Source organism: Protopterus annectens, chromosome 1.part2 (assembly GCF_019279795.1).
Source record: "Protopterus annectens isolate FY-2018-M chromosome 1.part2, PAN1.0, whole genome shotgun sequence".
NCBI lineage: Eukaryota > Metazoa > Chordata > Ceratodontiformes > Protopteridae > Protopterus > Protopterus annectens.
In genome coordinates, this window is record NC_056727.1 from 99,091,397 (window position 1) to 99,105,862 (window position 14,466).

Consider the following 14,466-nt stretch of genomic DNA (forward strand, 5'->3'; position numbering starts at 1 on the left):
ACTGGCCTTCTAGAAACTTCTAAACAGTTCAGAACAGCAAATCTGTAACTGAACTTTCTTAACTTTCAGAAAGTGGGAAAAAAGCAAGATTTTTTTTTCTTTTTGTTGTAGTTTAAAGGTAGCAGAGATGCACAAGCAGCAAAATAATCACAACAGTGCAATAAATGACCCCACACTTGAGTGCAATGCCAAAATCAGGTAAAATGCAGTTTTTAGAGAAAAAAATGATTTTAAAGTAAGTACAACACAGGAAGTCGTCTCTTGTTTTTGTATGTATATCCATTAGTGTCATATGTAGTGTGTCTTACTATAGCTCCTTTGAAAGAGCAGTGAGCAATGTTTACCAGGGAAACACAATATCATGATGGATAAATTTGTAATGTTTATTATTCATTTATGCAGAAACCTCATATTTGCTGTTAAGGAACCACTGAAAACACAGCTTGACAGGATGGAAAGACTGGAAGTAATTTAAAAATAAAAAGCAGCAGAATAAGTTTAATTAGTAATTGTAGACAAGGAAAACATAAAAAATTGTTTGGACTCATGGGACTTGAACAAAGCAATCAAAATAGAATACTTCATAAATTTAAGATGTCCCTGTTGCTGTATATTTTATTGTCTGTCATTCATTTGTTGGTAGCCAACTTAAAGATACCATCTTTGAACATGTTTGTATTAGTAATGGGCAAGGAAGTGACTTAAAATGTAACAAATTAACCACATATCGTCAGATTTGAAACTCTGAAACCAAAATGGTTAGCTCAAAAAGTGATTTGGATTACAATGATTGGTTGAGTGATTTTGTCATAGCATGTTTGTGGTGTTTTTAATTTATATATTTAGATTTCATTGAAGACTTCTGCAGAAGTGGTAGAACTATATGCATTTTGGTAAAGATTCCTAGTATAAACTTTTATTTTGTGATTCTTTTGGGTATATTGTTTCTTCTGGCTGTGAAACATATAGCATGCTTTTGTCTCCCTAAACCTGAGGAAATAATGTTAGTGTTGTCTAATGCCAACTACTTTTAGTAAATTAGATGCCTAGTATAAGGGTTTTATCAAGTGAAGCTGGATGGTGCCAACTCAAGACTGTATACTTTTAGTCTGCCACATGTTGTGTATTGTTTGACAGCCATTTTAAACAGCTTGTTTCCCAGAAGTGTACCACAAAACCATTTACATCATCTAGGAAAACAGTGACACTTTAATAGAAGTTTGTTGATGGGCATCCCCCTTCTCCAGGAAAAGCATCATGCATATTTGATGAAAATTAGGAAGTACTGCCTTGGACTCTTAATTACATTGTTAGCCAAATAAAGTTAACTCCATAACTCCTGGACTATGCAGGTAAATTACAGTCCTGGACAGAACTCAAGCTACATTCAATGATCTGTTAAGAGGTACAAATGGAACGAGAGCAGAGAGTGAGTGAGCAAGAACAGACTTTCAAATTGGAGGTAACTGCTTCTAGGGTAGGGCCAGCTACACTTTTACACTGCTCTGTATGCCATTCATTTACTTAAAAATATTTTGTTTTGTGTTTTCTTTGTGAAAATTTATAATTGCTTGTATATTTGATTTTACAAAATGTTTTAATTCTATTTATTTCAAGTAAAGTGTTTTGTTTTTCATCTTCACCTTTGAATACCTGTAACCAAGCACTGCACAAATGATCTTAAAACATTACAGTAAAACAAGAAGAGAGGCTGAAGAGAGGTTGAGTAAATAGAAAAATATACAAAATTACAGTAAAATGCATTTAATAAATACCGTTTAAGTAACTCAAATTACAAATAAGCAAAAATAAAATACTACATGTGAATAGACCGTAACATTAAGCAAGTAGAATACTCGTACAAATGCAGAATGGATTAAACTATACCAGCTCAAAATGGTGTGCTTTAAGTGCACGCTTAAGGTTGATAAGAGTATGGGATGCTTTCTTTTCTCTTAAGTATCAAGTTTCACAGATCACGACCATCGTAACAAAGTCCAGCTACTAAGTGCATAGATCAACTCTGCCAATACCAAGACAAAAGCTTTCATAGATAAGATGGACCCAAGCCATGTAGGAATAGATAAATCAAACCAAGAACCTTGCATATTAACTGTTTCACTGTCAACCAGTGCAATCTGTAAAGAGCTGGTATAGTACGTCAGTACTGTACAGCAGTCGGTAACCCAACTGAAGAGTTCTGCACCAGTTGCAAATAGGCAAGTTATTGTATGGAAGCTCCAGGTATATAGTGCTTTGTAGTCCACCCAGAAGGGCACAAGTGCATTTACCCCTTTAGGGAGGACAGAAGAAAGGAATGAGGGAAATTTTACAAAGACAGAAACAGATGTATGATACCTTAGATATAGTCCTTCAGTCATGGCGTGTTGTCAGCAGTCCCCTCCTATATCCCACACCTTTTGCACAAAGCTCAGTTTGACTCACTTTGGAAAGTATGAGAGGAAAATACTGTCAAGGAGAAATCCCCAAGAGTTGCATGAGCAACCATTGTCACCATCTTGGATGTGTTAACTTTTTGCCAATTACTGACCATCCAGTCACAGATATATTCCAGATAACTTGCCATGTGACTTATAGTAGACATAGAATCCTGACAGAATGAAAGTTAAAGCTAGAAGTCCTCAGTATAACAATGATATTGCAGACATTTCCAAGATGACTGCACACTGATCAATAGCTTAATTTCAACTCTCCTAGTATGAAAAAGGAAACTGATAGATAAAGACCAGTAATTCTGCCTGTTTTAGTAAAAATTCAGTTACTGGATAGTAAGTACAGTGCCTGGATGCCAGCAAAGAAGAAACTTTGCGAGTTGAAAGAAAACCAACTAAAAATGGTGAAGAGAACACTGAATGGGGAAGAACAGTTCAAGCCTCATCTTTTGTCCTGTAATTTAGAGGAAAAAAATTGTGCTCAGAGTTGATTAAAATGAATAAGACCTTGAAAGACTATATAACACAAATAAAAAAGGTTGGAAAAAATAGAAGAAGCTTTAAATGGCTATTCAGATGAACTGAAAAACTACTAAAATTTCAGGTCGAAATGAAGAAAAGGTTGGCAGAGTATGAGACTGCTCAAGAAGAGCTGTTTCAAAATATGCTAGAGTTAGAGGACCAAGCATGCAGAGAAAACCTGCGATTTTCTGCTGTACCGCAGAATTTGGAAAGAACATACTGTATTCATTTTATAAAAGCGTAAGTAACTGAACTGGTATATGATGCATGCTGCAACCTGGATACGAGAAAGCAGCCAAAGCCTGTATTAGTAAAGATGCAGTCGTAACATCAGAAAGAGTTGATCCTGACAAAACTGTGACATAAGGGCAAAATGTTAATTGGAGGATGTGGAGTATTTGTGGAAAATGATTATTTACTGTACACCACACAGAAGATAAACAAATGAATCCCAGCAATCATGGAATGTCAAGAGGAAGGTGTGAGATTCAAGCTGCTGTATCCAGCTGGTCTTTAGAATATTTTTCTGGAGGATCAAAGTCATTTTTTGATGCAGAACAGGCTAAGGAGTAAATGTAAATGTTTGGCCAAAAAGGGATGATCCATCGAACAGAAGGGGACTTTACTTCTCCTCATGGTGGTAAAGCTCATAAAGAAACTTTGGCAGTGAAACATTTTCCAATGTTCCAAAGGAAAACACTTCAGGCAGAAAAAAAAACAGGAGTTGACAAGAAAAAACAGAAATACCTTGGAATTGAAACAGACTTTGGGGGTTAGGAGATGGAGATGAAAAGGAAGAAGCCCACCAACATTGATGCTTATAGTCTCGCTAATTTAATCATATTTGTGAAATATGACTTTACAAGAAAAAGTGGCTGAGAAAGTTTTGATTTTTGTTTACCTTAAACTTAATGGGGGGCTGACAGCCAAATGACCCACTCCATGTCATTAATGTTTGGAAGGATCCAAGAAGGAAAAAAGGAACAGGGTATAGAAGTAACTGTAAGTAAAACAATTCTGTTCTTATCAGTACTTGTATAAAATATTTTATGATATAAATAGCATGTTTATATAGTAAAGTATTTTCAGTGACTTGTATGTGATGAAGATACTAAAGGAAACAAGTGATCTTTTTCTCATTCTTTGTAATGCTTACATTTCTTAAAACTAAAAATGTGAAAAGAGCAGACAGGCTAGACAAAAGACCCTTTAAGTTGATAGGTTGTAATCGTGGGCTACTGGGGTGGGGGTGGGGATTTAAAAGTGCATTGATTATAATATATGTAGAATTCAAATATTTTGTTTTCCCTTTGCATAGATGAATGTCTGGATTAAAGTCCTTGTCTTAATCTAATGATGGTCTTTTTTGTGAGTACAAATGGGTTTTAAAAAATGAGAAACCGCAATGTTATTGTTTTCTTTAAACAAACCAATGTTCAGTACCAGTTGATAAATCTGGAGCTAAGGTTAGCTAAGGTTGCCACCTTTTCATATGCCCAAAGTGAGGCATTTTTTGTAGAAAAATGAAATAATGCAGTACAAATCATACCCACAGCTGGTGCAAAGGACAGGACTTCACTTTTTTGCCAACATAAAATATTATTCTTGTAGCATTTGAGTTGCTTATGCTAGTTTATATAATATTTACATGTTTCAGATCCAAGATGACTGTTTTATGAAACTATTAAAGAAAGCTTTGGAAATATTTTTGTCTTAAGATCTCGGGACATTTACCATTTCAATTTTTCGCAGGACACAACTGCCCAAAGAGGGACGGACTGTCCCACACAAGTAGGGACCGGTGGTAACCTTAAGGTTAGCTCAACATTTAGGTTTAGTGATATCTCAACTATTTCTTCTGCTTTTTAAAGATTGACTACCTAATGCTAATGCTGTTACTGCCATACAGCTATCTTAGCAGTTGACTTATTCCAAGGTCAAATGATAAGGAGGTTTTGCTGTGCTTCAGTGATGTAGCTGGTGGCACTGTTGGGGAAGGGGCATGTTTGTACTGTAGCAGTGTTATTTACTGAACCTACTTTGTGTGCAAAATAATCTTGGACATTTTTTGTTCCACAGAGGTGACCAGCATCTGTCACCAGCTGCTGTCCTCATTCACTGGTTACTGGACCCACCTTAGCTCCACAGGGTTTTACTCTGGCCATGTCCAGCACTAGTGAGGAGATTGAGGACTCTGGTGCTGCATCATATACCGGGGAGTGTTTTTCCATTATGTGTTAGCCCATCCCTCCCCACAGCAGCCTTGAAAAGGTCCACAGCTGCCTTTGGGAGGTGCATACATACTTCATGCATGATCAACTCCTGACCAATTGGCACACAGCTAGGCAGTGTGGAACTGGCCAAGGCTCTTCATACCACAATTGCAGTGAGTCAGCCTAATGCCAACACACGTCTCTAATTTCCAGTAAGTTATTTACATACCCTTGTAATGTTAAAAATGTAATTTTGGCTAATACAAAAAATAAAACCTCTTAAAATTGGTATAATTTTTATAATGTTTAAATAGTGCATGTTTTAGGTCATTCTTTCTTGTGGCTAGCACATGCTCATATATTCTCTGCAATAATTTAGTCTGTTTTAACTACATAGTATGCTTCAAATGTGTTACAAGTGGTAACATAAACTATTCCATTACTGTTGTAAACCATAGTGGTGTTTACTGCCAACTGTTTTGTATTAACTAGAAAATATTCCTGGGAAATGCTGACTTACTGAAATATGTGTATGGTATACCTTACTTTATTTACAAAAGAATGCTAACCTTGTAGACTATTTGATAGAAAACAAAGAAAAAAAATCTGCAACAAGAGCTCTGACATTAGTACTGGCACTGTTTCATGCAGGTTTTGTAAGCAATGCAAATATCTATCCAATAGTCCATATCTTAGAAATTCACTTCCTGAGTCTGGACTTTAATATTATGGAGTCAGAACTCAGTCTGTCTCATCTAAAATGGGCTGTGACTTAACCCACTCACACTGTGGCTAGGGTACCAGTCTTTGGTATTTGTCTGCACAGAATAGACTGGAAGAGGTCGTCTCCCATTATGAGGAGCTTGGACAGTCCATCCTAGATACTTATTTTAAGGGTGGGAGGGATTTTGAGTACCAGTCTTTGGATCTGGCATGTGACATTTTGAAGAGCTCTATCTCTTGGCATATTGTTCAAAGTCTTCGCCTCTCATGCACAAGGTACAAGGTTGGAGTCTGACTTGTGGATAATGCCTTTATGTAGTTTACATGTTTTCCTTGTTGGGCTCCTCCCACTTTCCAAAAACATGCTGAGAGTTTCCACCTTAAACTCTCTGAAGAATGGAGTTTAGGCAGTAGCACAGACACTGTGATTCCTATCAAGGGAAAATTTTGTATATACCAAACCTTCTGGACATCAGCTGTGGTGTCCCATACTCCTTAGACAGGAGAACCTGGATCACAGAGTGCACATCATGTCAGGGCCAACCCTTTGACAGTGTTAAAAAAAAAGTCTCTAGGTGATTTGATCTTCATGATTAATGTTGCTAAAATGGGCATGAGTATTTGCCGGTCATGAGTGGGTTGAGGACCTGGCCTACTCTGACCTTTAAAAAGTTTGATGGGCATAAGCTTAAGAATATTGAGAAAAGTGGGATATTCAATGTGGGTGTTGCCCCTATTTTAAATATGTTTTAGAAGCCACTGCTATCACTATCAGAACTGATTACACTTTAACCTTGAAGTATGGAATTGCAGCACATTTGTTTTAGTATATATCATGGTATGTGTTGATCGTGAAGTGTTCTGTGTTGCTAAGATGGACAGGGCCCTTAAAAAAAAGGGTATGTAAATATTATGACATTAAGAACACCAGTAAAAAAAATACTTTTTACAAACACACTTTGATTTGTAAAAACTACAAAAATTTGTTTTTTTTTGTATGTTGGAGATGGTGGAAAAGGGATATGAGAGGTGGGGCATGGGAAACTACCTTAGAATATCAATAATTGTATTGGCAATTATGCCTTAAGTGTCTTTAATTCCAGATGGGAATGTAGCATTGGTGATTACACTGGTCTTGAACTAAGGGCTGCAAAAGTATAACTGAGCCAGAAACATATCCCGATTTATTTTTGTATTTTTTTTGCATTTCTTATGTATTTTTCAACATATTCTAGATGGATTGACAATTGTCTAAGGTTTTTGTATTTGATTTGTTTTATTAGACCTTTCAAAACTGGTTAATTTTAATTTTGGCTTGGCATTTTAAATCTTATAATGAATTGTTTGAGTGGTTAATTTGATCATGTGGTTTTAAGCAGTGACATTGGGTATAAATTGTTTTTAGTAATAAGTGTATTAGTTCTGAAGAAGTCCCTTTTGAGTTTATGTGGGACGAAAGCATTTATGTTTTAAGTTTTAAACACTACTAAACTGTCTTTGTATTGTTTTTATTCAATTGAAGTGTTTCTTGTTTATCTTGACTTTATTTCAGCCTTGTCCTTGATGCTAGGGTTTACAGCAATGTTTTCATCTGGTTCTTCAGGACCTGGCCTACTCTGACCAACACCAGGGACCAGTGCTAATGGTGGGAGTGGCCTATGTGTCCGTGTTGGCTAGCACTGGGTCAATAAGCTATTGTCCACCCAGTGTCTAGTTGCCCAGTTTCGGTTATCTGGGATAGCTGTGTTGAGTGAAAGCTCAATGTAAAACCAATTAACCTGCTAAACATGAACTAATAATTGCTACACTAAGTGTATATTCACTGACAGGACACAGCTTGGAAGTAGATGACATGATGGTATGGAGGATGGACATCCTCTGTATTCTAGAGACAAAATGGATTGGCAATGCAGCAAAGCCACTTGGCTTGGGTTCTAGTGTGTACTTCTCAGGAGGAGGACAGAGCAGAAATGATGTGGGAATTGTGATGGAGAGGCTTCAAGAAGAGAGTGAGGGATGTCATCAGTCTCAGTGACAGATTCATGACAAACTCCAGTGTAAGAATAAGACAGTGTTCATAATCTCAGTCCATGCCCAAAGCTGCTGACATCCAGGAAAAGAGTGCATTCAGGCAGCAGTTGCAGGACCTACTTGATAAAGCAGGACATCATGAGTTGGTGTTGATAATGGATGATCTGAATACACTTATCTGGACAGACTACAGGATATATGTGGACTGCTAGAAGTCATTCTAGACTTCTACCTGGCAAATAGCTTGGTGGTGGCTTACATATGGTTCAACAAAAGTGACAGTTATAAGAATCATGTACAGGAGTGACCAGCATGTAACTCAGGAAGTATTTCTTATAGTAAGGAAAGGGCATTGGGGTAGAATCAGTGATTGCAAAGCCATCCTCTGTGAAACAGTCGGCCAACAGCATAAACCACTGGTTGCCACAGTCAGTCTTCGCTGACCACTGTTTGCAGCGAAGGTCAACAGAGACTAGACTGAAGACCTGGAAGTAATCTGGGGAGAAAGTACACATTCAAGGAAATTCTCAGGGCTTTAGTACTTCAAGAAAAGAGGAACTGGATAGAGTTGAAGAATGGCAGCACCTCAAAACAGCATGTGTGATGACTATAGAACAGCAGAGTCAGGTAGGGAAGTTGGTGGTGGAATGCAGAAGTGCAGGAAGTAATCGGAGAGGAGGAGGAGTGCAGGAAAAAGTAGGATATAAAAAAATGGGCCAGGCTAAATGGAATACTGGCTGGCTAAGACTAGTTGCATTAGTAAATAACCAGGCATCAGAGGCACACTGCCAGTTTCTGGAAAGTGATTCCATATTTGGCACAAAGTATCAGGTTGCAAGGCAAAGACGGAAGGATAAAGAAAGTAGTTATCAGACATCTCTCGTAAAGGATGCCAGCAACAGCCTGCTCACCAGTCTCCAGGATATCGGAGGCATGTGGAAGGAGTTCTTTCAGCAGATTCTGCATGAAGAAAAGTTCCCAGAAGCTGTATTGCCCAGACACTACCTACAATGAAAGAAGGGGACTCCCATCTTAGAAGAAGTGAGAGCAGCACTAAGGAAAATGAAGGAAGGGAAATCAGCAAGGTCAATCAAAGTCATGACCGGTATGATTGAGATGTTGGATAAGTTAGGGGAGAAATAGCTCCTTAGGGTATTTATAGCAGTATTGTAAGAAAGGTATTTATCAGATGACTGGAGAATAAAGCATACTTGTGTCTATGTACAAGAACAAATTCACAACTATGGACTGGATTGAGGTATCAAACTCCTGCCACACTGCATGAAAGTTCTGGCGAGGGTAATTGATAAAGGAATATTTAGTGTAGTTTAGTGTAGTAGAAAGTAAGATGGGAAGTGAACAGTCTGAATTCAGATCAGGATGTAGCACAGCTGACCTGATGTTTGCAGTGAGACAGAACGTTAAGAACCTAGAGGTTAGGAATGCCCAGTTAGACATTCCTCGACTTGGAGAAAGCATATGACAAGGTTCTAAGAAAGCTGATTTGGGCAGTCCTGCAATGGTTCAAAGTTCCAGAAACATTGGTGAATTTGTGCAGGCTATGTACAAGAACCCAGTGACACAAGCATGAACAGTGTTCGGATTTGCACATCCACTTCCAGTGGAAACCCCTCTGTATCAGGGTTTGGTTTTGAGCCTGCTGCTGTTCATACTGGTGGTGGTCTACATTAGGAAACAGATTGGAGACAATGATGAACGTTGCTGTGATTAGATGTGACATTAGTCAAACTCTGAACAAGAACATTAGCAAAAGATTGGGGAATGGAATGCAAAACTGAAGCTGTTCCAGTACTCTCACTACTCCTGTCCCTAGTGTGTTGGAGTATCTTGATGCTATTTTTGATGTGGTTCTGAGCTTTTCCCTTGTCTTAAAGTTAATTTTGCTGCCATTTCTAATTTCCATTAAGGCACCAACTCCTTGTCCTTGATCTGTCTCAGGGATTGTAAGATGTTTTGTATGAGGGGCCTTTCTGATACCTCTCATTTAAATCTGTTCCTTAGGGGATCTGCACTTAGCAAAGCTGTCCTGTTTTTGAACCATCTTCGGCAGATTAAAAATTTCCTTATTTGGAAAACTCCATTTTGGAGCCATCAGTTTGGTAAGAAGGGTTTCAGAGTTGCAGGCCTTGTGCAATCATCCACACTGTATCTTTCATAGGGATAGGGTCTACTTATGAACTTGTACTTCCTTTATTCCTAAAATTGCTGCAGAATTTTGTGTAAAAAAAAAATCAGTAGATCTTTCATTTTTTTCCCTGGTTACTCAAGTTGGGATGAATATTTGCTACACTGAATTAATGCCTATAGAACTGTTGAGAATGTACTTAGAAAGAATCAAATTTATAAGGAAGGATTCTCAACAGTTTATCCCCCCCCCAAAAAAAAAAAAAAAGTTAAGCTTAAGAGTATTAAAAGTAACAGCTTATTCCTGTCATTCTTGCTGCATAATTTTCTGCTACCAAAAATATGGAAGGCTTCATTCTTAGGCCTCTAGTCCGCATAGTACTAGGGCTATGCCTACCTTCTCAAACTTTTTTCTAGAATTCTTCAGTGGATGAAATTTGTGCATTTGCCACATGGACATCACTGAATACATTTGCTAAGCATCATGAATTATTTGTTCCCTCCAAGTCCAAGAGCAGCTTTTGCAGCTGTGATCATCTGGGGTATTCTGTTGTGATCTGACCCTAGACGTTTAGTTTGAGAGTATGTCTTGCTGGTAATGCAGGTGAAATTCCCAATGGCAGATATAAACATTAACTACCTTCTGTAATGATAGATATGTATTGGCAGTTTCACCTCTGCCATGTATTTACAGCTGTACTGGACATTGTACTCTAGGAGCTTTTTGCTGAAGTACCTTGTTCCTTCTTGGGACCCGCGGTGGTGGTGCTGCGGTAGCGTTGTCACCTCACAATAAGACGCTGTCCGGTTCGATTCTCAACTAGAGCGTCTTCTGCGTGGCGACATGCATGAATGGGCGTACCTTCGTTGAAGGTTGTGCATCAGGGCTGGTATCTCGGCATGTAAAAATCAACTACCAATCATTAGTGGACCGGAGTTCCGCTGTGGCGACCCCTAACCGGGAAAAGCCGAAAGACACAACAACAACCTTGTTCCTTCTTGGTTGCTCCAACTTAAGGGCTTGTGAGATCTGGAGAATGGGGTCTACAACTATTGGGGGAGGATTAAGGGGGAGAATCTTCAATGTCTTAGAAACTTTTTATGGGGTAAGCTGATTAAGTACCTGTAGGCCCTCATCCTGCCACTGATGGAGTTGAAACTATCAGTGCAAAGTAGATTTGATTTCCTTTCCTACTGTGGGAATATCCTGCAGTCTGAAAGTGAAATTAATTTTGCAGTGTGCACATCTGCAATAAATGAAGTATAATGCTCTATGACGTTACGGTTCTGTGTCAAAGGATATTATCTCATCGGGACTTCTTTCCAGAAGTATGTTAAAAATGAAAGGATCTTCCAAAAGTCAACAGTGAAGCCAACAGAAGTACTTTCTGGTACTCTTGACAAAGTGTTAGCTGGGGGTGTTGCTTGAATTTCCCATTGGAATGTGCTTAGAGAGAGCTAGAACTTTGCATGTTTTCTGATCTTGAAAGCTAACGGCATAGCACATTATATTTTTTGCTAAAATTCATTAAGGTCTAGAATTTGCTAATAGCTTATCTTGCTGTTCAGAACCTTTATTTTATATTTGTTGTGCAGGGTTATTCCTGATGGCATATTTGCTTTTCAAGTGGAATGCATTACTTTATTTATTTGCTTATTTGTTGATCTAATTGTTTTAAATTATTGTGGGTGGTGATTTATTTATGAACTTAAGGGTATGCATATTGCTTTGGTATACTGACTATAGTCCACCTATTGAAGAGCGAGTCCTCTAAGCTAAATACTGCCATTTAAATATTCAGAGATAGTTTTAAGGATAAACTTATTTGAGGATGCACAATAATGAACACTAACTTGTGGTGTTGGTTTTCCATGGAAGTCTGTCTTGTGATAACATTATTGCAGATCGTGCTGGTACTGGAGAGTGTGTGTGTGTGTGTATATGTGTGTGTGTGTGTGTGTGTGTGTGTGTGTGTGTGTGTGTGTGTGTGTGTGTGCGCGCACGCTCATGTGCAATTACTCACTCATGGCAGCAGTGCACATCCCCCTTGTGCATTAATTGGCTTACAACCATGTGGACGGAGAAACCATCCCAACTCATCCCGGATTTTTTGGTGGTAGTGGCTGGGATTTATACACTCATTTTCCCCAGTTGCACAAATGTTTTTGGTGCAAGTTTAGCAAGTTTAACAAATTACTAACACAAACGCCTGCACTTTGCTGGACATTAGTACACTAGTGATTTTGAGTGGTACAGTGGTTAGTGTCGCCTCACATCAAGAGTTTTTCTGGTTCAATTCTCAGCTGGGGTGCCTTCTGTGTGGAGTCTGCATGTCCTTCCTACATTTGCGTGGGTTTCCTCCAGATACTCTGGTTTCCTCCCACATTCCAAAAACATGCATCTAGAGCTTTTCTTCCCAGGCCTCTGCTAAAAATAGGCTCTGTCCTAGTCAGACTTTCCTAGTCAACAAATATTAAATAAATAAAATAAATACATTTTGCGCAGAAGTGTATTTGGTCCTGAAAGTATAAAGCTGTAATATAAATTGTAATATATTTTAATAATATACATTTTAGTCTTTACATCTGCTACACACCACTTGTGCATTGCATTGCTTCTAAAAGGAGAACTTATGTTAAGACTTTAATTTTATTGGCCATGCTTTTTCTTGTCTTATCTTGCATCCCATTTTCTTAATTTCTCCAGATTTCATACAATAAACAGTATATTTTAATATGTGCTTGCATTAGAAGTACACATTTGACAGACTCTTGCAATAATATATACTGTCACCCTTCATGTTTTCCCTTTTTTATGCTGCAAGTGATTTAGTGCACCAAGAAAATGTATGACAGCATGATACCTTTTATTACTGAAGCATTGCTGTGTTTATCATTGCAGTTTGTCTCAAAATCAGAAAAGACGGGAGGAATCCTTAGGATTTTTAACTCTCAATTTTGATTTATACATATGCTTCCTTTTGTGCTTTCCAAGGTTTCAGTTTTCTGAGCATTAGCATCTTTCTCACTATTTTACTGTACCTTGTTCAAATGAAAAATAAACTAATTTAATGCCAAATCATATTGTGGTCATGATCTGCTAGATTACACATCAGATGTAAATTGCCAGTACTTAAAAAAATTTTGTGGAATGTTAAAATGTTACACAGTGGGGCAGTTCAGAAAGGAAGGTTGTGTAACATTTTGGTAGGAATGTGCATGAATGTTTTGTAACCTTCCTTATTCCTACTCTTGGTATTTAAAATTATTTGAAAATTTGTTTGGATCCTGTCAAGAAGGAATCGTATTTAAAATTTAAGCTGGTTGTAGCTTATTTGAATTTTAAATTATTTGCAGTGTTCCAGAAGATATGAAGAACTGAAGAACAATGGTGTTTTATCTCCTGTTGATAACCAGTGTACTCCAGTTATGGTTAACAAAGGAAGCCCTACACAGACTCTAGCTTCTTACATTAAAGCAACTCTACTGACACAGGAAGAATCTACTGATCAATCTATTACTCATTGTGGAATTTCTGTAACAGGTAAGACTTAACTAGCATGATTTTAGTCAGACTGGTATGACGAGTTAAATATTTGATGTGGTTAACGGGGTTCATGTCATTTGATCGACAGTTCATTTGATCGACAGTTCGTTTGATCGACAAGCATTTTAGGTGGGGGGCTTCATCCCCCACACCCCCCCTAACTATATATATCAACTCCAGGGTCGCACAACATTGGGGAAGGGGGCAAATGCTTGTTGACCAAATGAACTGTCGACCAAATGAACTGTCGATCAAATGAACTGTCGATCAAATGACATGAACCCGGTTAACGCAGGTGGAAGGCAGAATAATGCAGGTTTATAAAGTGGTGCTAAGTTAAAATACTTAGTTTACAAATTATATTCTAATGGGCAGTAGTCTATAAAGGGAGAGATGCGGAAGGAACTATTTGATCAGCCTAAATTAAATTGTTTTTAAATTCACAACTGGAGATATTCTTTGGGGAAGTCAAATGTAATAATTGTTAAAATGGATATACCTGCCTTCAGTATAACATTTTTTGAATGGATTTTTAAAGGTGTTGGCTGTCTTCTCTGTGAAGGACCACAGCAGGTCACTTGCCAAAGTACTGACAGGTGTTGCAAGGCTTCTTTAATGTTTCACATTGTACTTCGTTCTTTGTAGTTCTCCAAACAATTTCTGAATACTGTTGATCTCTCATTTATACTGGAAAATTTTTAACAGCATAGTGTCTTAGTATTTTGTGTTTTTTTTTTTTTTAGTCGTCGTCTTCTTCTCTTTTGGGTGTTCCTGTTAGGGGTCGCCACAGCGGATCATGTGTTTCCATTTCCTCCTATCCTTTGCATCTTGC

At 37.9% G+C, this 14,466-nt stretch overlaps 1 protein-coding gene across 1 annotated transcript in view; it reads left to right on the plus strand.

The window, feature by feature from the left end:
* SANBR (SANT and BTB domain regulator of CSR) overlaps nucleotides 1–14,466 on the plus strand; it is a 580,153-nt gene that overhangs the window by 422,904 nt on the left and 142,783 nt on the right. The window contains exon 3 of the mRNA XM_044060133.1: nucleotides 13,445–13,631. Within this exon, the coding sequence (XP_043916068.1) occupies nucleotides 13,445–13,631 (187 nt within the window). The remainder of the gene's footprint in view (nucleotides 1–13,444; nucleotides 13,632–14,466) is intronic.